Source organism: Canis lupus, chromosome 2, assembly GCF_003254725.2.
Source record: "Canis lupus dingo isolate Sandy chromosome 2, ASM325472v2, whole genome shotgun sequence".
Classification (NCBI taxonomy): domain Eukaryota; kingdom Metazoa; phylum Chordata; class Mammalia; order Carnivora; family Canidae; genus Canis; species Canis lupus.
This window is the reverse complement of record NC_064244.1, coordinates 36,587,223-36,614,492: the sequence shown is the minus strand read 5'-3', so window position 1 is coordinate 36,614,492 and position 27,270 is coordinate 36,587,223. Positions and strand designations below refer to the sequence as shown.

General features: G+C 41.3%; 1 protein-coding gene across 17 annotated transcripts in view; it reads right to left on the bottom strand.

Moving 5' to 3' along the window:
- ARHGAP26 (Rho GTPase activating protein 26) overlaps positions 1-27,270 on the bottom strand; it is a 418,559-nt gene that overhangs the window by 48,541 nt on the left and 342,748 nt on the right. For 15 of the 17 annotated variants that reach the window (XR_003136017.3, XR_003136019.3, XM_035713919.2 and 12 more), the window contains one exon: positions 24,584-24,737. Coding sequence is in view for 15 of the 17 variants with exons in the window: in XM_035713919.2 (XP_035569812.2) it covers positions 24,584-24,737 (154 nt within the window). In the remaining 2 variants the exon portion in view is untranslated. Of the gene's footprint in view, positions 1-13,367; positions 13,744-17,861; positions 17,966-24,583; positions 24,738-27,270 lie in introns of those variants that run through there. The other 2 variants (XM_025445230.3, XM_025445235.3) reach the window with 2 other exon arrangements.

Below are 27,270 nucleotides of genomic sequence, written 5' to 3'. Positions count from 1 at the left end.
ACCTACCTCAGAGGGTGGGTGTGAGGATTAAGTAAAATAATGCCTATGTAACTTGCTAAGCAAAGTGCCTGAACTTACTAAGGGCTCAAGAAAATGTTTATTATTGGTAAAACAATCCAAAGCCTTTCTTTTTTTCTTTTATTTTTTGAGAAACATCTTGGCAGCACCTAAAAATACACTGGTTGTGAATTTTGGCCTCAGGGTGATCCTTCACTCTCCTCTTATATCTCCATGCCCCCACATTTCCTGCAAATCCCCTCCCCCATTTTGTATCCGTGTACTTGTATAGTTTCATTTGCCTACAATGTCCCTCATCTTCACATGGGTATATTTTATTCACTTTTCAAGATGCAGCCCCGAATTCCGGCTAAGGGTCCTCCCTCTGGATTCTACTGTCCCCTGAGTCCAGTTCCCTTGTAGCACTGTCATGCTACTCAGAAGGGATCTGAGAGCAGGGTCTTATAGGAACTGTATACTAAGTTCCCAGTGCTGTTAGCACAGTGTAGGCACTTGCTAACTGCTGCTGAATTAAAACAAACCCTGATGCAGAGACTGATTCCAGTCTATTTAATTATAGAATATAATCTATGCCTCTGGTATCTTCTTTCAATCAACAATGTGGGCATCTGCACTTCAGGTGTTCATAGTGTTAAAAGCCTTAATTTAGAATCACCTGTCATGTAGCTTCTGTCAAAGCATGGTTGAGGCAGCTGAGGAGAGACTTCCTGTAAGAGGCAAGCTACCTTCTACCCATCACTCTCTTAAGCAAACCACCAGAATGCTTTGACTAGGTTGTTTTTCACTTTGCACCATAGTAAAAAGGATTTTCAATACTTCAGCTTAGCATTATATTCTACAATTACTCAGAAGCAATAAGAGAAACGACTATATATAGAAAGCCTGATTTATTCTTCACATAAAATTGCTACAGAAGTTGTAGTCTATTGTGCTATTCAAAATCATGAATAAACTTATATGGTAAATAACATTAAAACTTACAACTCCTGACAAATTGGCATGCTTTCCTTGAATAGACCACTGAACTGTACATTCCATCATATTTTTCCCTTCTTTGTTATGGCTGCATGGTAGCTCAGGACAGGTCAATGCTGAATTACTCTCTTCTCAGCTGCAGTTAAGCTGCTGCTGTGTGTTATTCTATTACTCTATTCTAATTTACTCCACTGTGTATGTATTTTGATAAAGAATAATGAATCTCATATTTTTGTTTGGTTATCAGGACTGCTTGGAGAACAGTTGTCACCAGATACCTGGCACATGTAATACATTTGCCTGCATTGTCACCCAAATGTGCCCTAAATACACACATTCATACCAAACTTGTCAGCACACAAAGACTTGAGATAAATAACAAATGCCTGGACTTAGTAAAGGCTTGCAAGTCTAGAATACGTTGCCCCAGTTTTAGCTGGCAACAGGAGACAGGCGTGTATGTGGCTGGTGCCTGCACAGACGGTAAGATGGACACAGCGCCCAGGCTGGAAAGCCATCCTTTAATCGGCGTACTGAAATCAGTTCTGCCCGGAGGGGAACAATTATGCCTACCTTCCAAGCAACAAAAGGAAGGAAAGGGAAAAAGTGAAGAGGAAGTTCATTTCCCCAATTGTAAAACTAAGAGTGAATCAGCACTGTAATCAGTAGACGCCGGGACTCTGCCTGTGCCAGAGACAAGGGCTGGACTTGCAAACATCCTGCCGCCACCCCTGCAACTTGGAGGCAAGTATAGTGACAACCAGATGGTCAGCTTTTGAGGGAAGGTTTTTAGTTTTGTTTTCAATGGCAGAAATGAGCAACTAGAGGCAGTCTCACAAGCAGGCTTACCTGAGATGAGGTGGCTAAGAAATGCTGATGGACAGGAGCACATCTGCCAGCATACTTCAAGTATCAAGAGTTGGCTCTAGGACGTTCAAAACTTCAGGAGAAAGGAAGGGTGCTGTGGTGCCACTCCCACTCCTTGTGATGGGAGAAAGCAGCAAGCGCCCCCCAGCATCATCTCTGAGGCTCTGCCCTATCTCAAGATCTCATGGTGGGGGGGCTCACATCTGGGCTACAAACTGTGGCTCAGAATGAGAGACTCATCCTCAACAAGGTGGAGGACTGGTCTCAGCTCTAATTCTGGTTCTGCTGCCTCCCAGCTCTCTGATCCTGAGGAAGTCATGCTGTCCCTCTAAAACCTAGTCTCTCCTCCACAAAGTAGGAATGCTGATAATGGTGATTTACCCCACTGGGCTATAGGGAAGATGAGGCAATGTCCAAAAAAGCCCTGGACGAGTACCTGGCAACAGTAGGTGGTCCCTAGACATCCATCCCACTCTCTTTCCTTCCTGGGATCCCCCATCCTCATCCTTTATGTTCTCCGTTCTAGCCAGTCCCAGCTACTGCCTGCTCTCTGCTCCCTCCCTGTCTTCAGCTTTGGCCTGCCCTGCCCCTCTTTTTTCAGGTACTCCAGCATTGCTCCTATTTTCCCACATTCTTCTTAGCTCCTCAACTCACTCAGAATCTGAACTTCAGTGACACCAGGGCATGGAGGGTTACAGTGAGACAACATGCAGTGGCTGCTGCAGCCTCTTTCCTTAAGCACTCAACAGGAGGAGCCTGCCATTACCCACCCACTACAAGGTGGCAACTGAGCATGGTGGTTGGGTGTGGGGGAATACTGGGCTCACACCCCACCTCTACTCTCAGGCGAGTCAGGTAACCTTTCTGTACCTGCTTCATCACAGGTAAAATGTGGGCTGTAACAGGACCCCTGCATTATGACGATTAAATAAGTAAATACATGTACAGTGTGTGGCACAGGTGCACTTAACGAATATTAGCTGTCCTCTCCTGCATCACTATCATCCTATATCTTATGGAGACCTGATGACCCATGACTATATGTTCAACCTTTGAGAGAAAGTTTGCTCTCAAGAATATGAACCAGGCATGGGCTCATCAAACCAAGATGGAATTTCACAGCCACACAACGTGATCCTGGCAGAAGAATCAGTTCTTATCCACATTTATAGGTTTTGGACAACATCACCACAAGTTGGAGACTTGCACATAGCACATGAGTTGGCTTTTGGCAGCCCTGCCATTTCTGGCAGACCACCAGAAGATGCTACCACCCAGAGGCCTGTGCCTGAGGAGCTCCCAGAGCTGCTGAGCCAGAAAATACCCTGTTCTTGCATGTTCCAGGCCGTCACAGAAAAAAGGCCAGTCCTTTAGGTCCCTTATTCTCTGCTTAATCCCATTCTAAGATGCACTCCTTACAACACTGTCATTAAAACTAATAGAGGCCAAACCCTAGCACACCGGAGTTTGTGTCCTCTAATGATCTGTAATGGGCACTGATAATGAAAGCTATTTCCCAGAAATTTAGTTTTTAAATGCATCAACTGCATCCAGAGATAAGTAAGAAGATGAAATTTTCTTCATTTTAAAAAACTACACAATGTTATTCTCAAGGGAGCTAGTGAGTTAGCTAGGAATAAAATAAATTCTGCAACAACCATTTAGACCCAAAAAAGGGACATTTTCAGAGAACACACAAGGAACTCATGGAAACAACAATAAAAAATAAGTACAGATTTCCCTCTTGGAGTGCAAAGCTACCAAATCCTTCACTAAGTCCATGTAAGAAAGAGCCATTGTAGTGGACATTTGTGGTCTAAGGCTGTCTCTCCTCTGGGAAACACCCCTCTTCTAAATTCTGATGATCCAAGAACTTTGCATGTCAATCTTCCCTCCTCAGCCAAGGAGAAACAGGTGATTCAGGTCTAGCCCAATAGGGTATTATATACTCCTGAACACAGTGATTAGTTAAGAGATGAGGACGTGATCAACTTGGACCAAGAGGATGACTGTTGAAACTTTTGTAGAAGAGACGCTCTTTCTTTTCTCCTGGACTTGAAGCTTATAGAAATAAGTTCACCTGGCAACCATCTTACAATTAAAAAGAAAGAACTTCCCTAAGAGAAGAGTCAACAGAGAGGAAACTGAGCTGAGAGATGCCAAGAGTTGGGGCTTAATGGCAACATGTGAGCCCCTGGATCCAGCCATACCTGAAAACAGACATTCCTGTGCTTTCCAAGTAAATAAATGAACCAAAAAGTTTCATGTTAGCTTAAGTTAGTTGGGTTGTGTTTTCTGTTACTTGTAAGCAAGAATCTTAATTGGTAATTTGCTAAAGCTGACACACAGGGTATTGAATATAGCAACTACCTGTACATTTAAAAGATGTCGTATTAGAGAAGTTCATACTAGTGCTAGAAACATGTGAGAAACTAGCTCTTGCTAGTGTCTAGAAAGGTCCTGGATTCAGAGAAATGCAAACACTCCAAAATAAAGCCCAGGACAGTGAATTCAAACAGTGCATGGAACTTTCTGACATGCTAAAATGCTGGGATGCAGTTTCTACATTTCACCTAAAATTTGAGAAACAGAATGGATGTTACCAATCCAAATGAAAATAAATACTAGGCTCACTTTAGCAGGTTTAGCACAGTAACTAAAGGCTAAAGATAGCAACTCTGTCTAAGGAGTAAAAATAAGCAGGAATTTTCTGTAAGGCTATGTGATCGCTATTTATACTCTCTCCTTATTAAGCCCACTATGAATTTGGCCTGTCATAATTGTCTCTGAGCTGCTCTGCTCTGCCCTCCCTGAGCCCAGAGGTAGTCTCTCAGAGGTACAACCTGACTCTGACGTAAACAGCTTCTGCCAAAAGCTGAAGGTGTCAAAATTTGTCTGGTGTGTTTAGTGCTGGGTTGTAACAGACAAGAAGAATACAGCTTATTTTCAAATCCACTTTGCTGGCTTTTTATAATGTAAAACTCAAAGCAAAGAGGATGAAGCAGAATGTTGTAGGGCCTTGTGTGACACTTAGAAATGAAAACAGGCCCTTTGTAGAAGAAAATGTGGGCTAAAAAAACAGAGAAGAGTTCCAGATGGTGAGGTCTATTTACTGTGAAGCAAAACTGTGATGAAAGTAGGGAATGTCTCAGGCAAGTCAATTACACAAGATAAATCGATAGAAGATGTTCTATGGGGATCCAGCTAGCATGGAATTCTAGAATGGGAAGACAACATTAATAGGCTTTCCCTGCTTTGGTGCCTAAAGAAGTAAAAATCATATTGACCTAAGAAACAAAACAATTGTAATACTATAGATAAAAAGCATATGTTCAGACAAAGTCAATTACGAGCTGCTCCTTGCACATGCCTTGTACATTCCTGCCCCTGGGTCTTCCCGCACTGCTCCCCTTGCCCAGAATACCCTGGTATCTTTGGTCTGAACCTAACCCACTTGTCAAGATCCAGTTCAAGTGCCAATTTGATGACAAAGCCTTCCTTGACCACCCTAGCTTAAAGTCATCTTTCTAGTAGAGGACTTTTTTTTTTTTTAAGTTGAGGACTTTTAGCAGCACTTTGTCCTATAGCATCTAGACCTTTTGATGCTGTTTTATAGTTTGTATGTTATATATTAATAATATATGAATATATTTTCTATTTTTTCTCTTTCACTATTCAGGGCACTATCTCTACCTACATCATCTTTAACATGATGTGCTCACATACAGGGGACATTCAGTAATTGACTGAATGAGGAATAGTTTGATTGCAGAAGCCTGGGACACCTTGAACCAGAGAAAAGAAAAATGCATACAGGAAGTCAGTCATCTAGTGTTATTCCCACTATGTCCTTTCTGTCTCTATGTGCAATGCAATCACAGCCACTGGTCTGTCCCCTCATGGTGGGAAACATGGCTGCTCATCAATCTGAAGGCCAAGAGACATTCTTAATCCAGTTCCAGTTAAAAAAAAAATTCCTACGAAAATATTACAGTCCACCTGGTTTGGTCATGTATTCCTGCCCAATTCCTCACACTATTACCAGAACCATGGCACAAAATCTACATCCGTGAATAAAAAGGTCTTCCATCCAATAACTCTACAAATTTAATTATTTCAGACCCATGGTTTTATTATGATCAAGTGAAATCTTTCTAAAATACAGCATGCTTTTCCCCCCTACCTTCAAAAACAGAATATATCAAGTGGAATTTACTTTACTGAGGGATGAGAATTATAAATATCAATTAGTGTTTGTGTTGTCATATACGTGTCAACCCAAGTGGCTGTTGGGCATGAAATGTGGCTTGCTTTTTATCCAGGCCCTTGTAGTATTATAGTCTCTGCGTGTTTTTTCCCCAAAGTTCTCTGTACCTTGCCTCATCAACAATTATTAACTTCTGTTAAATGAACAGGTGAAGTGTTATATTTTGAAATACTGGATGATGGGAAATCTGGGAGCCAAGTGTGTTATAACTAGATACGATAAGGTATATCTTGGACATGGAAACCTTAGAAGCTGCTCCTTGTTCAGCTCCTGCTGAAAGGTTCTATAACCTATAACCCTCTGGCCACAGATGATTAAATAATAGAAACACCTGCCTTGGGGCTTCTGGCCCACAGGCAACCACCAGCCAATGACAGGCCCAGAGCAAAGTGAGCTCAGTCAGTCAGATTCTTGCTCTTGGGAGACACGGCTGGGAAGCAGAGAATTAGGGAGAAGCAGAGACTGTGGATAGTGAAGTTCTGAGATAGCATTGGGGCTGGAAGGGTCACGGCACTCCCCCATGGTACAGAAGCCATGGGACATGGGGTGGGGAAGACACAAAGACAGAATGGTGGGAAAGGATAAGTCAGGGGTGAGTACCAAGCAGAGGTAGCCTCAGGTAGAGAAAGCCAACATGCCAAATGGCTAAATGGCTGCAATGTGGATGGCACAAAGTGAGCTGCTTAACTTCATTCTGGTCCTGGCTTTCCTCCAAGTGGCTTCACCTCCCTGTAGCTCCAGCTCTTTCTGGCCTGAATTTCTGGTCTGTGTTTCTGCCTAATATTCCCTCTATCCCCTGAAGTGACCAGATGAAGGTGTGGGCTCTCCTGGCTACTTGGAATGCATCAGTACTTCCTGCTAGGTGTGCATCCAGGATTGGTTCAGATAAATTAGAGAAAGTGGTTGGGTTTGGAACCAGATATGATGGAATCCTGTAGGCAGCTTCCCTTCTCACCCCATGCCCGTCAGGAAGCAGGACTCAGTACCTCAGTACACCCTCCAAAGATACTTCATGTCCTCAGTTATTGTTAAAATAACAACTCTCCCAATAATTACGGCAGGTAACTTTTAATGAGCATTTATTAATTAGAAGCCAAGCTAAGTGTGTGAACTACTTCATTTAAGCCTTATGACAGTCCTATGAGGTAGATATACTATTTCTCTTCCTTTTAAATAGAGGTGGTTTGCAGATGCCAAGTAAGTTCTTCTCTGCAACACAGCTACTAAGCAGTGAAGGTGGGATACAAACTCAAGTAAGTCTGTCCCAAAGCCTATGTTCTTAACATTGTGACACACTGAATGATGACAATTTGACTTTTACCAAAGACTCATGAGAGGACTTAAAAGAGGATTCATATCTCTTACCAATATGAGAAACTCCCTAAGATCTCCTTTTAGATGGTTCTGTTCCCTAAGTTCCTCCCCAACTGACAACCCCATCATCTCTCCTCCTTCTTCTCTATCTAGCCTCCAAAACTCTCAATCCATATGCCTGGTCAACAAAACCAAAGCATGGAGCTTAGGAGTCCTGATTCTACTCTCAGCTTTGCAGAAACACACATTCTCCAGGCTCAGAGCTACTACATAGAGCAAAGGCAGCCCCAGAGTGATGCACAGGAAAGCAGTCTTTATAGGGTCATAACCTCTCCAGAAAAAAAGGGACATCTTCATGGCAGCAAAACTCAGGTCAGGTCATCTGAGCAAAGTGTCTTCCTTCTCTTCTTTGCTACAAATTCTTGTATTTCTTGATGAATCCAGAGTAAAAGCTAAGCATAAGGCTGTGGCAGCACACAGAGGGTTCTGCCTGAAATCACTGCTCTCCTATTCTGGGGGTGGGGGACCCGACGTTCTGATTACATATTCAAGTTCTCACGAGGGTCTTAGTTTCCACCCAATGTTTTGAACACATAGAGACCTAATTCTTCCTGAAGTGTACCTAATTTGGTGGAGGAATAAGGTGCGAAGTGAGGAGTTTCCACCCAATGTTTTGAACACATAGAGACCTAATTCTTCCTGAAGTGTACCTAATTTGGTGGAGGAATAAGGTGCGAAGTGAGGAATAAGGCACAAAGCTGACTCTCAGTTTCAAGAATATTCAGGTTATTGCTAATGGAGCTCTCAACAACCCCGTTCAGATGGGGTAGTTTTCAAAATATCAACTAAACTCAGGTTCTGTTAAGCTTCCCTTTGTATTGCCACTGGAATTGGCTAGTGAATTGTACCTTGAAAAGAATAAACAACAGAAGCTGACATTTCTGGAAGTGGAAGAAGAACCTGGCAGAATCAGCCATGTGTGCAAAGAAAAATATAGCAAGAAAAGTTTCTCCCTAATGATCCAGAAGTTTCTTCCTAACTTCCAGAGTGCTTTCTTGTGGGCCTATGACCTAATTGACTCATGTTGAAATTAAAGGTAGAACTTAATAACTGGTTTTTGAAGAAGAGGTTATTTAGAATATCCTTATAGACAAAGAATAAAAAAAGAAAAAAAAGAGCCTGCATCCCTACACAGAGATTTGGCTGTTGTTTGAAAATTTGGTAGCAAAACTTCTCTTGACCAACCATACAAAGCATAGTCTCTCTTCACTTACTTTTCCTGGCTCCTTAGATTCAGAGTTTAAAAAACTACCAGTTCTTAAGAGCTTTCCTTTTCCATATAAGTTCAGAAAACAATCCTTAGAGTTATGAATTAAATTTCAATTTAACAGGATATTTGTTGTAGGGCTTTATACAAGAGATTGTTACAGATTTTTTGTCACAAACATTTGTAAACTGCTGGTTGTTTGGGAGGGGAAAAAGTACAAGAGTCCTAAGGAGAAATTCTCTTTGGCGGTGGAGAGGCTTCAAAGCACAACATAACCAAATGACATCAACTTTCAATTTTTCATTCTTTCAAATATTTTTTCTCTCTCTCCATCATTCTTACAGCCCAAATTTAAATTTAATGGCATCTTAAATGTGAGGTTAACAGAGACTTTTGAGAAAAACAAACAAGCAAACAAACATTTGGAACATTCCACCATCTTTTCTTTTCTAAGCCCAAGGACAATTGGCAGTCTTAGCCACAGGCAGCCTCCTGGCTAACAGAATAAAAAAGTTCAGTCACAAAACTACAACTCCTCCTCCCCCACTCTCAGTAAGCTGGACCAAGGCAGACCAGGAAATTACAAACTTAAGGGTAGATCTACAAGATGAAGTAGGCAGATTATTAGAAACCCTGCCCACACAACATAAATTACAAGGACAATTCATTCAACCATAAATATTTTTAAGTGAATGGCCAAGCCACTCACTTGCTACTTAAAAACTGTCTTATTTTGGCACCAAGGCTCCCCCCATGTATGTAGATCTGATTTCTACCATCTGGGCCGTTAGAGACTTGAGAGGAAAGTATTTGTCTCTTTCCTAGTGCCTGCAACAGTGTCTTAAACACATGGTATTCAGTATACATTTGCTAAATGACTGGTAATGGATGGTCTGTCAGATCTGACTGATTCCGATCGCTAATGTTCTTGAGGGTACAGGAAGGCTACAGCAGCGAATATTCCACTAGTGGTGCCATATGCCATTAAAGGTACATGTAAGATTAAGGTAAGTCTGCATTCCACTGAGATTTAAGAAGGGTTAGAGGGTCAAACAAGAGCAGCTGGTGGGTGTTTTTCCGCTAATAATTATTCAATTGCAGCCTTCACTTGGGACAGTGATGGGTCTAACTACTGTCTGGGATGATTATGTTGGCCATGTCTGTCACTAACATGTGGATCTTGTCTCTACTGGATTAGTGTGTCCAGGATTCCCATGACTCCACTTCTTGGTTCTTGATCTCCTGCCAGTATATTTTCACTGTGACGATTGCACATTCTAAGTGCTGCCATGGGATGACTAAGGACATATTTCCTCTAATTCCACTTTCACACAAAAGATCAAGAAAAGAATGGGAAAGAGGATGTGTGTGTGTGTGTGTGGGGGGGGGCTATTTCTCCTCTAGGGGAAGCAAAGAGTTCCATGGTGCTCCTATCATGAAGTCTGTGCTGTAAGGCATGACATATGGAAGTAAAGGGAAATACAGGCTTCCTCTGAGACACAGTTGAAGCCAACACATTTATCTTAGATAAGAAACCTCTCTTGTGCTTCACCTTTGGATTTTCCAACTTTCAAGCAGTAGTCTTCAAATCCAAGTGCTGAAGTTAGTGGGTTTTAATGTGCCTGTCAGGGATGTCTAACATGGGCCTTGCCAATGTCATCCTCCCATTACATCCCTAGTGCTGCAACCCTTAGATTTTAATCTGTAAGTTGCACCTGCTGACATCTTCTAAAGTTGTGAATACAGTGGTGAACAAAATTAACAGAGCTTGCCAACTTGCTTGAACCTAGGATGATTTCTCTAGGTCACTGCTTTAGTCACTAGAAAAACAAAAAAAACCCCTCTTTTTTTGTGTGTCTAATCACAAACAGTATCGCTTCTCCTATTCCTACAGTAGAACCTGAAAAGGATTATAAAATTACTCAATTGTTCCCTTTTTCATTAGCACCAAGCAGGTGATCTTACTGGCTAGAAGGCAGGGGATAGTGATGAATACAGGTGATTTAAGCAGTGTGTCTGAGGTTACCAGGGCAACCGTTAATTATTACTGAGTAACTCTAGTATATCTCTATAAAGGTCAGGAGTTAAGGTTTTTCTATCATATATTTTGCTTTAAAATGGGGCTTTTAAAGGAAATTGGGGAGAGAACAGATGGAGGATGACAAAAGAAGATCAGGTTAAAGAACTATATATAGCACAAGAAAAACTACTTACATTTCATAATGTTGGTTTAGGAGATGGCAGAAGAGTTCATGCATAAATGTAAAAAATGACTTTCTGTTTTTCTAAGTTAGGGCTTCTCAAAGATTAAGAAATCTGAAATCAGGCCAGATGCAGAGACTCTAACTGGATTTACTTTACTTAGTACCCTGAGACCAATTTCCTCTGTTGTTCCAGAGTTACCATTTTCTGAACTGACCTGGAGCCCTGGACAGACCAGGCTGGACGGGAGTCATGTGGTCACTGAAAGAAGAATTCAAGACTTGATTTCATTGACACACAACAAAAGCAACACCTTCTTGGTATAGGTCTTAGTCTTCAAACGGCATCTTATGCACATCCTTAGTTATTGAGGATGTAACAAATTTGAAAAATTTTTAAAAATCCCTGTGTTCACTTCAGCAGTACATACACCAAAAAATTTAATGATAGAGAAGATTAGGATGGCCCCTAGGCAAAAAAACAAAACAAAACCAAAAAAAACCCATGCAAATTGTAAAGCATTTCATATTTAAAAAATCAAAACATCAGGTTGTATGCCTTAAACTTACACAGTGATGCATGTCAATTACTTTTCAATAAAACTGGAAAATAGGGCACCTGGGTGGCTCAGTGGTTGAGCATCTGCCTTCAGCTCAGGTCGTGGTCCTGGGGTCCTGGGATCGGCTCCCGCATCAGGCTCCCTCTAGGGAGCCTGCTTCTCCCTCTGCCTATGTCTCTGCCTTTCTCTCTGTGTCTCTCATGAATACATGAACAAAATCTTTTAAAAAAATCCCTGGAAAATAATAGCACATTAATTAAAAAAAAAAAAAACCCTCACAAAGTGCATCCTACAACTTTAAGAAAAAAGTAAAATGGTGATTTTAAAACTGAGGTAATCTATTTCCGAGTTTTCAAAACTGAAAAAAACCAATGTGTACACACGTTAAAAAAATTCCAACACGACAAAGGGTAGTGTTGAAAGAGAGTCAGTTTCCCTTCCACCAAAGGCTACTGCCTATATGCTTCTATCAGAGACAACCACACAGATTATTAACCTGTATCTTTCCAGAAATATTACAAACATGTACACACATCGGTAGGTATATACATCCCTGAATTCTTTTTTTTTTTTTTAAGATTTATTTTTATTTATGATAGACATAGAGAGAGAAGCAGAGACACAGGCAGAGGAAGAAGCAGGCTCCATGCCGGGAGCCCGATGCGGAACTCGATCCTGGGACTCCAGGATCGCGCCCTGGGCCAAAGGCAGGCATGAAACCGCTGAGCCACCCAGGGATCTCCAAACATCTCTGAATTCTTATATATAAATAGGAGAATACAATGCACACAGTTTTTAAATCTAACTGGATATCAAAATCACCTCAGAAGTTTAAGAAACATACCAAAACTCAGATATCACCCCAGACCAATGAACTCTGAGGCTCTAGCAAAGGAGTCTAGGTCTTGGCATTTTTTAACTTTAGGTTCCCCACATGATACTAATATGTAGCTTGGACTGAGACCCACAGTACCTTGCTTTGCCCTTAATGTACCTTAGAAGTTTGTTTTATAGCAGCCTATGTAACACCATTTCATTTCTCTGCTGTACTGGGTAGCAGTCTAGTCTAAAATGTATTTTGGCCATCTTTCACGGATGGTCATCCCTTCAGGTCCCACTCTTTGGCTTTCATAAATGGTGTCACAATATACATCTGTGCTGGAGAACATCCATCTATCCTCTATCCTGCCCTCTTCACCAGGAGCTAAACAGCATGGATTACATCATCAGGGCTCCTGCACCCTGTGGCTCCCTGGTGCGGTCACCAAGGAGGAGCTCTGCAGAGATTAGCAGGGAGGAGAGAGCCAAGGCATTTATTCTCTTGTCTCCCTCTAAAGTTGCTCGCCCCTGGCTGAACCTCTTCACCAACATTCCTTTTAAGCTACTAACTCTCTAGACCTCTCTCCCCTTTGGAGTTTGATAACCACTTTCTAATCAAGTCCCTCTAGTGTAAGAATGCTAACTGGTTGGGTGCTTGTAGCCCTAATTTACTGTACTAAGTCTTGTGATTTTTTTTTTCCTGCCCCCATGTCTTTGCAAATAAAACTCTCCTTGAATTATGCTCTTTTTACAGTGCTGATGTTTTTCTTTTGATTCTAATACATCATCCTTGGAAATACATCTTTGTATTTATTTCTTTATGGACAATATCATCTTGGCTCCCTCTGGAGACATAACTTCTTCACATAAGGCAAAAAGAGGATGTGGGTGCCTGAGTGGCTCAGCTGGTAAACCATCTGACTCTTGATTTCAGCTCAGGTCATGATCTCAGTCAGGGTCATGAGATTAAGCCCTGCATTGGGTTTAGCACTAAGCAAGCAGCCTGCTTAGGATTTTCTCTCTCCCTCTCTTTGTTTGTGCTAAAACATTAAAAAAAAAAAAAAAAAAAAAAGATGTAATGGGGCAGTCTAAACCACAGTTCTTTTATTCTTTTTCTGAGCATTTTTGACAATAACCTGGGCACAGCCCCATCATCTGTTTAAATTGTAAGGCTATTAAAATAAATACTGAAGCAATGTCTTGGGGAGAACTCCAGTGCTTCTTTGAGAAAAGCTGCTAGGCACTGAAAGAGAATCTGCTAGAGCATATACAGTGTATGACTGAGAGGCAGAATTTCAGAAAGCTTTCAGAAACTTTCTTTTTGTCATAATGTCAGTCAAGTTTATATAGAGTCACAGGCTGGAGAGGAATTCCTGAGGCTAAATTATCCCCCGGTGAAAACTTAGGATTGCAATAAGGTTCTCTTCTAATTAGTATGGTTCCAATTGGCTCCACCTAAAAGAGAAACAATAAAGTAAATAGATGGCTTGAAAGGACTATGGAGAGTACACACCTACGCCTGCTGACTTGGTGCAAACAGCTTAAAGCTTGTCTTGAGAGAGGAGTGCTTCTACTAATTAGGGTGCATTTTATTATTTGTTGTTAACTTAGTTTTAGGTGATTGATTGATTTTTAAGATTTGAGAGAGAGAGCAAGTGAGTGAGGGCAGCAGGGCGAGGGGCAGAGGACAGCATCTCAAGCAGATTATGCACTGAGCACAGAGTGCAACATGGGGCTCGATCTCATGATCCTGAGATTACTACCTGAGCGGAAACTAAGAGATGCTTAACTGACTGTGCCACCCAGGTGTTTTATTTTAAAACTACCTCAATGTTTTGATGTGGGTTGCTCTGTGTCACACCAGGATCAAAGAAACAAAAATAAACACTGAATGTCTACTGCTACCACCAAAAGAAATCAATACTAAGGATTTGTTCATTGGTAAAGGGACAGTCTAAAAGCAAACCAACTTTTGCTTAGTGAAAAAGGAAACCAATTTTTTTTAAGGTTTGATTTATTTGAGAGAGCACATGTGCAGGTGAGCAGAGGAGGGGGAGAAGGAGAGGGAAAGAATCAAGCAGACTCTGAGCTGAGTGCAGAGCCAGCAGCACTACTAGATTTCACAACTCTGAGAACATGACTTCAGTTGAAACTAAGAGTTGGATGCTTAACCAACTAAGCGCCACTCAGGCGTCCCAGAAACCAATTCTTATTAACCATTTAATGTGAGCCAGGTCATTTACTATAAGGTTATGCCATCATTAACTCATAGGACCCTCACAATAACCTCAAAGGTAGGTCTTATTATTATTATGATTATTTTTACTATTATTGTTACCATTTCACATAAGAGGTTTAGCTCAGAGAGGACAAATAACTTACAGACCATGTCTAAAGTTAGGAAATAGCAGAGCCAAGGCTTCACTACCAGGCCACGTGGACTTTTCCATGCACCAGATCTCAAAAGCTTTTCATATGTGATATAATCCATGTCAGCCTTCAGAGATCTATTTGTAGTCTTAGGTTTATATATCAACTACATCTGTTCTCCTGAATGACTGTTGCCCATAATGCCATCCGTTATAAGAAATACATTTCCTCCCTCAAAAGTATTCACATAGAAAAGCCTTTCCTCAATTGTGGAACATTGCTTTTGATGCTAAAGTGCTGTAAAGAGCATGTTCTAAGGCCAAATACATTTAGGAAATGTGGCGTAACACCTACCCTTTGAGAAATGCACAAGGGACATATTAGTGGCTCAGAAGACCTGTAGACAAGAATTTGTAGAACTTCAACTCAGAGCTCTTGCCTTTCCCTACCTGTCCCACCCTCTTCCTGCATCAGTTTGGCGAATGCTGATTTAAAAGTCTCAAATATCCTGTACATGTCATCTACCACTTCTAAGCTGCTTTCCTGTCAAGGCAAGAGTCTTGATCTTCTCATGTTACATGCACAGTAGGTGCTCAATAGAAATATCTGTTGGTTTAATTGATGCACCTTCAAATTCTTGATTTGTGACCAAAAGGCAGGCATTTATTTGCAAAGCAGCAGGCTGGCTTCCCTGGGGCAATGGGAAGTGCAGCCCTGGTGAGTTAAAATGGGTTCCTCTATGAAGCAAAGGCATCAGTCCTCAGCCTCATAAGTTTTGACTGATCTCAAAGGCCAGGGACAGGGTTCTCTTAAGCCCCTCTACTATCATCAATGCAGGAACAAACAGAGTGCCAGTGATGATACAGGTTTGGTCCTGAGAGCTTTATAATGAGGTAAATCCTGTTTTTATTCTTGTGGAAGTCCATCCACCTAATGCACTCTGCCTATGGTTCCCAGACTTCAAGATGTATCAAAATCACCGGGGAGCTTGTTAAAACACAAGGAACTGGGCTCCTCCTCCAGAAGGGCTGATCCAGGAAGTCTGCGGTGGGGCCTAGGAATGTGTATATCTAACAGGCTCCCAGGTGATGCCAGTGACACTGGTTCAAGGAGCACTCTGACACTGCTACACTGGGCTAAGACCCTACCCTACAAGACCAGTGTAGCTGGGACCAAAGGAAGCCTACACTAGATCCTGCATGGTTTTCTAGATACTCAGTGCAGAGAAGGGGTTAAAAATGAGACCCTATGGCTGTTCCCAACTAGAAATGTGTTCCTAGCTAAGTAAGCATCTGCTTTCCAGACTGACTAAAAAGGTTTTAAAAGCAGTACATTTAATATGATTTTAATTTATCAAATTTAGGATCCGAATCTAAGATTCCCCCAAAGTACATACATAGGAGAGAAACAATTCCAAATCTAAGTGAGGAAACTGGCATTTTCCCCTTACAGGCATAATGGTGCTAAAAGCCATGCACAAAATATTAAGCCTGTTTCCTTCCCTAAAGATTTGATCAAAAATTCAAGATCTACAAATGCCTAACACCTACTTACACATATAAAACGCAGTGCTATGAGGCATTTGAGGGCAGCTAAATTCAGAATTAAATTCTTTTATTTATATGTTTAATTAAACTCCAAGACGTTACTCAGCATCTACTGTGTGTCACGACAAATTTGGGAAATTGTTTTAGATCTTTTAGGAAGATGAATTCATTTACAGGAAAAAAATACAGACTCTTTATGATGTTACCTCTTCAAGGGGAAAAGAAAACAACAATGTGTGCGAAAGAAAACATTTTTCCATTTGTGATTTCCACTACACTGGAACACAGGGATGTGGCTGAGCACTTGAATGTGGAGTCCCATCCCCGCCTCCTCCCATACCCCCTCTGCTGACAGGGTATAGTGATCCAAGTGCCTCTGACAGCCCTGGTGCTTGGGAAAGAAATCCTGCTGGGTCATGAAGTGTGAGGGCTGCCTTGAGCAATTTTTATGTGGGAAAAAAAAAATACCCTGCTAATCACCAAACACATTTATCCAATAAAAAATCAGATGGGTCATCAGGCAGGAATCTCCACCCTCAACCAAATGAGGCCAGCTGGGCTCCTGACTGGCGAAGGGGATCTTGGCTAGAGAATGGGAAAAGCTGACAGGAAGCCACTCAGAAAACAAGAATATGGGTCGCATCAGTGACAATCTCTGAAAATGCCAAGGGGGCATACTTGGAAGAGATGCATTCATGGTGGCCCCAGGAAACTGTAGAGGGATGGTCTGGGGCCTGTCCAAGAAACAACCATGAACAAGCTGGCTGGAACCACCATAGACATTGTGAGGAGGAAAAGAAGATGGCAACCAGTTCCTTGTGAAAAAATGATTCTACTTTCAAATGATTCCCCAAGGTGAGGAATGCCACCAAGTTTTCAGGCAAAACAATCAGAAGAGACCTTTTCTCCTTGGAGGTGGGTGAGAATCACAATCCTCTAAGAGGAAAGATCCTCCTCCACAGAAAAGTGACTCAAACATAGAGGAAAACTTCCTCTTTCAAATCCCTGCATTCCAAAGAATGACAAACCAAGATCATTGTAGTAAAAGCATAGCTGCCTATTTGGGTGTAACTCTTTTGACATTAAATAGCACTTAGGAGATAAAATTACTTTAAAAACTATGCCATTTATTATCACCGATTAATGCGTATTCATTTTCTGATTCACTTGGTCTCAGTAAATAACAGCTATACACATAGCTCAACCCCATGGGATGTGGACGTTTCCAAACTGTTTAGCAACAGGCATGCCTAACCCCCACCAGCTGGTCTTGGTTTAATGTAAGGCAGCATCTGCCCCTATAGAAGTTCCTCCTTTTCAGTGATAACTCAATGATTGGACTGAAAGCTTCAGTCTCAGATTGTCTGATTCCAGGTGGGAAGCTCATGAGGGGAAGGTGAGAAGAGCCTGGGACGTCTCTTTGCATAAAAGAAAGACATGCCAAGGTTGAGGGGATACAGGGAGAGAAAGGAAAAACAGAGAGGGGGGGGGGGGGAGGACAAGAGGTCCTCCAAAATAAAATTAACTTATTCACAGTGCTAAACGTATGAAACAACAAAAGATGATCTCATTTAATCTTCCCAATACCTTTTTGAGCAGATATAATTCCTGTTTTATAGATAGGGAAATTGAGGTAGAGGAACTAAAGTAACTCACCTCCTTCCCCTCCAAATCAGTACTTCCTCTCATCTAAAGTTTTCTCTGCAGAACTTCCCATCACAACAGCTGATATATACACACTGATGTACCTCCTGTCTCCACTAGGGCATAAAACCACGGAGAAAAGACATTCTCAATTCTTTATCCCTGGACCTTCTACACTCGGGATTATGCCGAGTCCACAGAAAGTGTTCAAACAGTATTTGTTGAATGAATGTTGACTAAATTAAGTAAAACACAAGTGAAATTTTGGAGAGACCTCTCAAGTTTTCCCCATATTTCATCTGAGAGCAACTGAATCAGATTCAGAAGCCAACAGTACTTCAGAGAAACAACGCTGCCTGGAAGCAGGCCTTGTTTATCCTCTGAATTCCAGGGACTGTTCTCTCACTCCTTACTGGCCACTAAGAGGTAGAGGACGGTTGACTCTGGCATAATTTGAAGGCATTTGGCATGCACACATCTTTTAGGTCACCAGAAATAACTTGGAAATGCGTGTGTGTGTATGTGTGTGTACACATGTGTGATGTGTGTGTTAAGCAGAAAGGACAAGAAAAATTAGTTTTACTTATAAGGCTACTGCAGTGAGTTAGGTTTTTAGGGGTGGGGACCACTCAGGCAGGGAGAGCTCCAAGCTTGGGTTCCTCTCAAGGCTGGAATCATCCTCCATCCTCCTACCATGCTTTCCATTTTAACAAGCCCCTCCATCCCTACCCCAGAAGTCTGAAGAAACTTTTTTTTTTCACCTAGTTTTTAACTTGAGGGAATTACTGCAGTATTTCATGTCTCTACCGGGATGTCCCCTAACTTCTTTCCTAGCATTTGTTTACTTCCTCCTTAAAAATCACTATCTTCCAGAAAGGTGGTGGCAGAAGGCCAACATCGTTGGTCACTATGAGGAGAGAGTGACTTTTATTTTGTCAGTCTTTTTTTTTTTTTGTATTTTTTTTTATTGGCGTTCGATTTGCCAACATATAGTATAACACCCAGTGCTCATCTTGTCAAGTGCCCCCCTCAGTGCCCATCACCCAGTCACCCCATCCCCCCCCGCCCACCTCCCCTTACACTACCCCTTGTTCGTTTCCCAGAGTTAGGAGTCTCTTGTGTTTTGTCACCCTCTCTGATTTTTCCCACTCATTTTCTCTCCTTTCCCTTATAACCCCTTTGTAAGCGCCCTTTGAACCACCTCCGTGGTTAGAGACAGGTCAGTCCCACTTCTTTTGGCACTGGGAATGGGGGATGGGCATGCTCAGGGCTGAGCACTGGCACCAGCTCGATGCCAGAAGTGAAACCTCAGCTTTCCTGCTTTCTATGCCAGTGTCTGAGCTATCTTTCTGATTACCTCAGTCATTAACTATGGGTTTTGTTTTGCTTCATAACTTCGCAGAATCTCACTTATGTGTCATTTTCTTTCCAAGAAGATTCTGAAAATTGACAGGCTAGTCTCCATGCTGTCACTCCCCATAGTGAGACCCTTTTCTACCTTTCTACCTGACCCAGGCAACCCGGCACCCTCCCAAGGTGGTTTGAGGACTCTGAGGTCACAAAAACAGAGGCCTGTGTCATTTAACTATTGCTAAATCAACTAATCCATACTCAGTGGCTTCAAAAAACACGATGTATTATTTCTCATTCATCTGTGGGTTGAATGGCAGCTTTACTATCAATCCTTCCCAGACTCACTCACATGGCTGCATTCAACAGTCTGGTGGCCTGGGGTTGGGCATGGCTGGGACAGCTGGACTTCTCTCTCCAATGGTCTTGCATGCTAAAGGAGGCTAGACTGGACTTTTTACATGGTGGCTGGATTCCAGGAAGATACGACGGGAAACTGCAAGGCCTTGGTGGCCTGGGCTTGGATGTTACACATGGTATCATTTGTATCACATTCTATGGGCCAAATCAAGGCAGAGGATAAAGGCCAGCCTAGATCCAAGGACTTCACCTCTTCATGGGTGCTGCAAAGATTCTTTGGCCTATTTTACCTATCACAGGCCTATAGCTAGGAGATACGAAGTACAGCAGGCCAGTTGTGAGAAGATAGCTACCATGGAGAACATCATCTGTTACTAAGTAACACATGAATTTAGGGTGGCCAAATCTTCTAACTTTTCAAAAGAAGTTAGAAATTTAGATTTTTTTAAAAAAATGTATTAATAGACCCAATTTTTTATTGCACCTCTAGGTGTATAGAAAAAGTACTCAAAGTAACAGAGTAAGTGCAAAAAATAACTCAGAGTTTCCATATAACCTCTCCCTACTGCCTAAATTCCCCTGTAATTAACATCTTTCATTAGTAAGGTACATTTATTAGTAATATTAGTTACATTAACTAATAACATTAGTTATATTAGGGCTCACTCTGTGTTCCATTGGTTTTCCAGGTTTTGACAAATGCTTATCAAAGATACAACTGGTATCTACTATTACAGTATCATACAGAATAGTATCATTGCCCTAAAAATCCTGTGTCCACCTATTCACCCCTCCTGCCCACTCATCTTTTTACTGACTCTATAGTTTTGTCCTTTCCAGATTGCCACACAGTTGGTATCATAACACACTGCAGCATTTTCAGTGCCTTCTTTCACTTATTAATCTGAATTCAAGCCTCATTCAGGTCTTTTCCTGACTTCATAGTTTTCTTCTTCTTATCATCAGATTATATTCCATTGTCTGGAGGTACCACAGTTTGTTGATCCATCTTGTTTGTGTCCAAGTTTGGGCAACAACAAATAAAACTGCTATAAATATTGGTGGGCCGGTTTTTGTGTGACCTTAAGTTTTCAACTCATTTGAGTGAACACCTAGGAGCATGTCTGCTGGACTGTGTTGTATGAGAAATCTATGTTTATTTTTATAAGAAACTGCCAAATTGTCTTTCAAAAGGGGTGTCTCGTTTTTCACTCCCACCAGAAATGCATAAGGGTTCCTGTTGCTCCACATCTTTACAGCACTTGGTGGTGTCACTGTTTTTGATTTCAGGCATTCTAATAGGTATATGGAGAGATCTCATTGTTTTAATTTGCAATTCCCTAATCACATAAGATGTAGAGCATCATTTCATAGGCTAATTTGCATCTTAATGTCTTCCTTGGTAAGGTGTCTGCCCAGATCTTTTGCCCAGTTTTTAATTGGATTGCTTACATATTACTGAATTTTAAGAGTTCTTTGGATATTTTGGACACTGATCTTTTATCAGATTGTGTTTTGTAAATATTTTCTCCTATTCTGGGTTTGGCTTTTCTTTCTCTTAATACTGTCTTTCATAGAGTGTAATTTTTTAACCTAAATGAAGTTCAATTTACAAAGTTTTTCTTTCATGGGTTATGTACATAGTTATTGTCAAACCCAAGGTCACCTAAATTTTCTTTCTCTAGATGGTCTTCTAGAAATTTCAGGTTTGCATTTTACATTTCAGTCTATAATCCATTTCGAGTTAATATTTTGAAAGGTGTCAAATCTTTATCTAGATTTTTTTTTTTGCAAATGGATGTCTAATTGTTCCAGCACAAAAGGTTGGTTTATGCTTTTAAAAAGGGTGGGGGGCACCTAGCTGGCTCAGTTGGTGAAGCATGATCTTGAGGTTGTGAATTCAAGCCACACAATGGGTATGGAGACTGCTTAAATAAATTAAATAAATAAATATACAAAGGTTGGTTTATTATTATTATTTTTTGGTGGTAGTGGTAGGGGAGGATGGAAGTTCCTCCTCTACCAACATACATGTCCATAGGCTGTTTTTCTCCATCCTCATTCCCCTTACCTGCAATGAGCTTCATCCATCCATCCATATTAATCTGTATAATCCTACCTAACACCAACTTCACATTTTATCTATCCACTTGTTCCAATACTCTGACTGGTGCATGTACTCAACATGATCAGTTAACAGTTGGTGAACTCTAAAACCACTTATGAGCTATAAATCCCATTTAGCACTGCCATATACCACTGTCCTTCCTCCTTAGCCAGAGTGTAAACTCTTGGCAAGGCCAGGAATCTTCCTGTTCTCATTTACCCGATAGCTTAGCATAGGTCTGGGCACAAAACAGGTTAGCAATATTTGCTGACAATTTTAGACTACCTGGACTTTGGTCCTGACTTACCAAGCGTCCTTTGATCTTCAAGAGAGATGGCTACACTTTAGGAAGTCTAGCTAAGGATCTGCCAAAGACATAAACCCTGCAGCTTTGCCCTGCCATGGTCAGAAGGGTGCATCTCTAATTTTGATGCCTAATTTAGTGTTATGCCTACACAAATAATAAGACGGCCCTGATCTCCTTGGAGAATTAGGAAAGATTTACCAATGAGACAGCAAAATATGGTCTCTAAAGTAACCAAAGGATGCTGAGTCACAAAGCATGTTCCTTTCATTATGACTGTTACATGGTCATAATGACCGTTCCAGTCATTATGAAAACAATGAGAAACAAATGAATGAAAAAAAAAAAAAAAGAAGAACGAAGAGTTTCTGGTGACTTGTTCCCCACCTTATGCCTAATTAATAAAGTAATGGTAATCCCCCACCCTCTTTGCTTTCTGTTTTCATCTGCATCATTAAGTGTTCCCATTCAAGGATCTCTGTATACTTCGAAATGAACACTCACAGAGGGAATGAAAGGGTCCAGAACTGAGGTTGAGACCCCCGTCGTCTCTGCTGGTTGTGACTGAGCCCAATCACCATGGCATACTATGCTGTCAGACTTCTCCGAGTTAGTTTTCTCCAGGACAGTACTGTAGCTTCTATTCACCAGGATTACCTAACTTCTGTTCATTGTACACTCAAGCAAACTGCAGGCAGAAAAAATGAGGGAAGCACAAACTTGGATATTCACTGCCTTGGGTTTCAGAAACATCAGTGAACCTGCCACAGAGCTTACAGGGTCTTTGGTGTGGCCCTCACTTAGGACCGTGGCCACTTCTGGTGTCATTGCCAATATTAGCACTGCTTCCACCTCAGGAACATCTTTGAGCTCAAGACTCATAGATACCAGTCAGGTATTCACTCAGCCTGGAAGGACAGCAGACTTGTTGGAAACATCCACAATCTTGCCTCTTACTTTCCTTGAAAGTCAAATGAAGTACAATTATTCCTAGCATCACTCTCCCTTTCCTGGGAAAGCCCCCAAATTCTGTAGCAGGCAAGGAACAGTCCCTTGGATGGTGTGGGCAGAGTGACCTCCAGTGTTTTATGTAAAGCAAATCACATCTAGACAACTGAAAAATAAAAATCCCAAGTTCCCTCCTCTAGAACCTGTTTAAAAGACATTGCCCCCTTAAGCACTTAGCTGCTTATGCAGCGTCTTTAGACATACTGTATTCAGTGGTGACTCAGGGGGCTCCCACCTGCTAAAAACAAAGATTAAAGACCACTAAAGGTACTGCTGGCTAAGATCAGGGGACAGTAAGAAACCTGGGCTAGAAATTCAACCCTGCTCATGCTGAGCAACAAATAACATGAGTAACTGACAGGTACAGAAGTTTAAACAAAATGGGGGATTAAAAGATTAAAAAGAGAGAGAGAAAAAAAAGAAATCAGAATCTCCTTCAAGTCGAGGAAAGCAGGCATAAGAGTGCTTGACAAAGCCTCACTGCCCATAAGGTGAGCCCATAAGTTTTCCCAGCAGATGATTTCATCTTATGCTGTTTCATTTGCAGTAGAAGTACTCCTTAAGTCCATTTTAGAGTCTTTTCCCCCTGAGCCTTAATACCCCTTAGTCTCTGGTCCCATTTTGCAGATCTGTAAATATCTTACAGAGATAGAATGGGAGGGTGCAACCATGCAAGCAGGGCATGGAGACAGGCAGGGAAAGGTTCTGCTATGCTGGTGTCTCACCAGGCACAACTGCCCTGAAGGCCATCTGTGGCTGAACCCTGACCTATTTTCACGAGAAAAAGGCAAAGTCAACTCTGTTCCTTCTGAGTCTTATACAACCGTAGCCTGAGAGCCCAGCTGTTCTGGTCATGGCCTCACATACTTTCTGCAAAGGCTCTAGTTGACAAGATTTATGTGGTGGTCTGAAGAAGCATGCTAAGCAGTGTGGGAGGAAACCACAAGGGAGGACTTTCTGGCTCTAGCACAGTAGAACTAGTTTCTGTGGAAGACAGGACAAGCAGCCCCAAAACTGCCTGTTTCAGCTATGGGTGTTTACCACCCAAGGGTGAAGCAATAAAGGTTCTTCTCTTTTATAGTCCCTGGTATGTGATCACAGTCATGCTAAGGGTCTGAGGATCTGAGGACTCAAAGGGCTACTGGAGGGCTCTTCTTTCTAGAAGTGGACACTGAGGTAGCACTGGACATATTTCACATCATCAGGGAGAAAGGAAACCAAGACAACATAAATGAGTGGAAACAGACTTGGCTACTGATCTACTGAGTTACTACAGTGCCTGGATGTTTTATATAACTGAAAGAAATCACTTTTCATGCCCAGCAGCCAGCACAATCAATAGCCATCACCAAAGCCATCTCAGCAGGATGGTAAATCAAACATCATCAAGGCTAAGAAGCAGTATGTTAAGAATAATGATTCCCCTCTGAGATGATGATGCTTAAAAAAAATCTATAACAAACTAGCCAAGCTCCACATTTAGGAAGAAGGTTAAAATCATGTTCACGGGACAATGCTCAAAATCAGATGGGGCCAGAGCACCAATCCAGGGCAGGATGGCTGAGCAAGGGCCACCTGTGGCAGGCAGCCGGGCATCATACTTACAGTGATTTGGGCCGGGCAGGTTTGAGCACATCCAGGTCCGGGTCACTGGAGTTCATGTTGGGCTGTAAGCTGCTGCTGGAATTAAGGATGCTATTTGCATTTGATGAGACGACAGATTCCAAACTGGAATTGATGATGCTGTTTCTTTGTTCCTCTGGGGAAAAACAAGGCCACAAGTCCCATATTACTTTTATTTCATCGAGATAGTTTGTTTTGACATGTACAAAAACCTACCAGTAGTGAGACTGGATTGAGATCTCACAAAGCTATGAAGAAGACATAGGAAAAGATAAGATTTACAGGTGGGAAATGATGAGGAAAGGAAGGGGAATAGGTGACTTGCGAGTGTGGAGCAAACCTCGCTCTGCTCAGCCTGATAGGACAGACCAGACATTTTCCTGAGTGGCCTTACCACTGCACCATAAATTGTGTGTCAACTTTTGACTGGTAGCTGAGCAGAACACAGAGCAGCCTTCATTGTGCACTTCTGTTCAACCAGATCCTCTTGGTTTCTGTGACATTCATCTTTTATTCTAAGACTCCTGCCCCCAATATGGTCTTAATTGCCAGGGCCATGTCCTACCTCCAATTCTATAGCACCTCACTATAAAATATTTACTACTTGGCCATTAACATCCTTAGGACTCTGCAGTCTACATTCCTGACCACTGCCAAGACAAACCCTCCTGGGTTGCCTCAAGCTCCCTATATTTGATGTCTAGCTTCACATTAATTCTTTGATTAATAGATCTGTAAGGGTACAGACTAGTCTGCACATAAAAAACCAAGTCTATGGTCCATGCAGTCATATTAGTGGTTGGAGAGTATTACTAAGCCGGGAGGGAGGAAACCTGAGTTCTTTTAAAGGCTCCACCCCTGCCTGGCTCAGTGGCCTCAAGCAATTTTCACTCTGTTTCTTGTATAATCCATCTATAAAATGGGGAGAATGAGAACTGCCTTGCACAGCTCAAGGAGTTCATGAGTATCAAGTGGGATCATATGCAAGAATGCATTCTGTAAACTTCAGAACACTGTTCAAAGACAAGAACTTTGTTTCTTCCCATCTTTAAAAACTTGGAACCACGTGAAGAAAACATTTTTAGGATAATTTAGCTAAATGGCACAGGCACCACTGCTGTAGCGAAATATCAGAGACTTAGAATGTCCTTCCCGTCCCACATACCCTAATGAAATCAGCGAACGCTCTGGACAATCAGTTCATTTATCAGGAAACAGCCTATGTGGGTTAATCTCCATTGGACCTTTGAAACGAGCCAGAGGCATACCATGTCCCTAAGAAGACAGACTGGACTCACTGACAGAGTGGTTTAGAGGCTGACATTTGAACTCAGGTCTCTTCAGGCAATAAAGATGGTGACATGATAAAAAATACTTTTCCATTAGCACTAGTCATGGGCATAAAAATTTATCACACTCATGGGATGATATTAGAGTAATCTTTACATTTAATTACAAACACAAACACACAAACACTCCTAATATCTTGGTAAAATCCTAATGCCATGTTTAAAACCCTATAGAAGGGTCAAAAAATCCAAGAGGCTATTGGGAGATTTCTGAACTTTAAGCAGATTTTGAAAAAAGTAGATTATTCACTTGATTCCTGAGATTTAGAACTATTCACATTTCAAGAGCTTAAGTTCCAAACAGAAACAACAACAAAGAAAGAGAAACCAAAAAAATTACAATGCACCAATATGTAGGAGGACTAACAGGGCCTTTGAATGGGAACTTGCTATCAGGAAGAAAAACAACTCTAAAATTACATAATTAGGGGATCACTGAGAAAATGATATGCCACTTATCAGTATGAATTAGTAAAAGTGAAACTTTCCTTTGCACAAAATACTCATGTCAAGATTTCTGAAAAAGACTGAGAAGCCCAAGACCACCATATATAAAAGGGCACAAAACATGATACTTCTCTGGGGTTTAATGGAGACAACTTCTGGCTTCACAGGGAAGGAGAGACAAATAGTTTTTTTTTTTTTTTTTTAGTTTCATAATTCTAGTTTGGGGCCAACTTTGCATGATGTAATTCTCTGAATTCACAGGAAACTTAAGAGTATAACCAGAGCTCATATTTCTCCTGAGTCTATTTATGTGCCCTTAAGAGGGCTATGATTCTATAAATTAAAAACAATACCTTGCTAAAAATATATTAGTTTTTCTAAAATATTATTGGGACTTTTTTCCTGCCTTACTATCCTTTAGAAAAAGGGTTTCTGAGATGAAAGTTTCTTCAATTTTCATCTACTTGATGAATGCTTATTGAGTGCCTATTGAGTACCAAACACATTCCTAGACAGTGAACCTCCCTACACTAATTCATAGGTATTTTATTCAGATATAATATTTATTAGTAACTTGCACATACTTATTTGTTCATATGTCTACTTTCCTCGGTAGATTAGGAGCAACCTAAGATTGAACATTGGACAGATAAAACTTTGAAATCACAACTGAAAAAAATTAGATAAAGATGTTTTACTAATCTCATATAAGAATCTGATTCTATAATTGGGACTTAGATAAATTTTTTGAGAACACATCTTCTGTTATAGTAGTACAGACTGCATCCTCCATGAGCTAATAAGACTAAAGACTGCTGCATGTGGAAACTGACATTTGTCTGAAATGAACCCACATGAGAACGAGGACTGGCT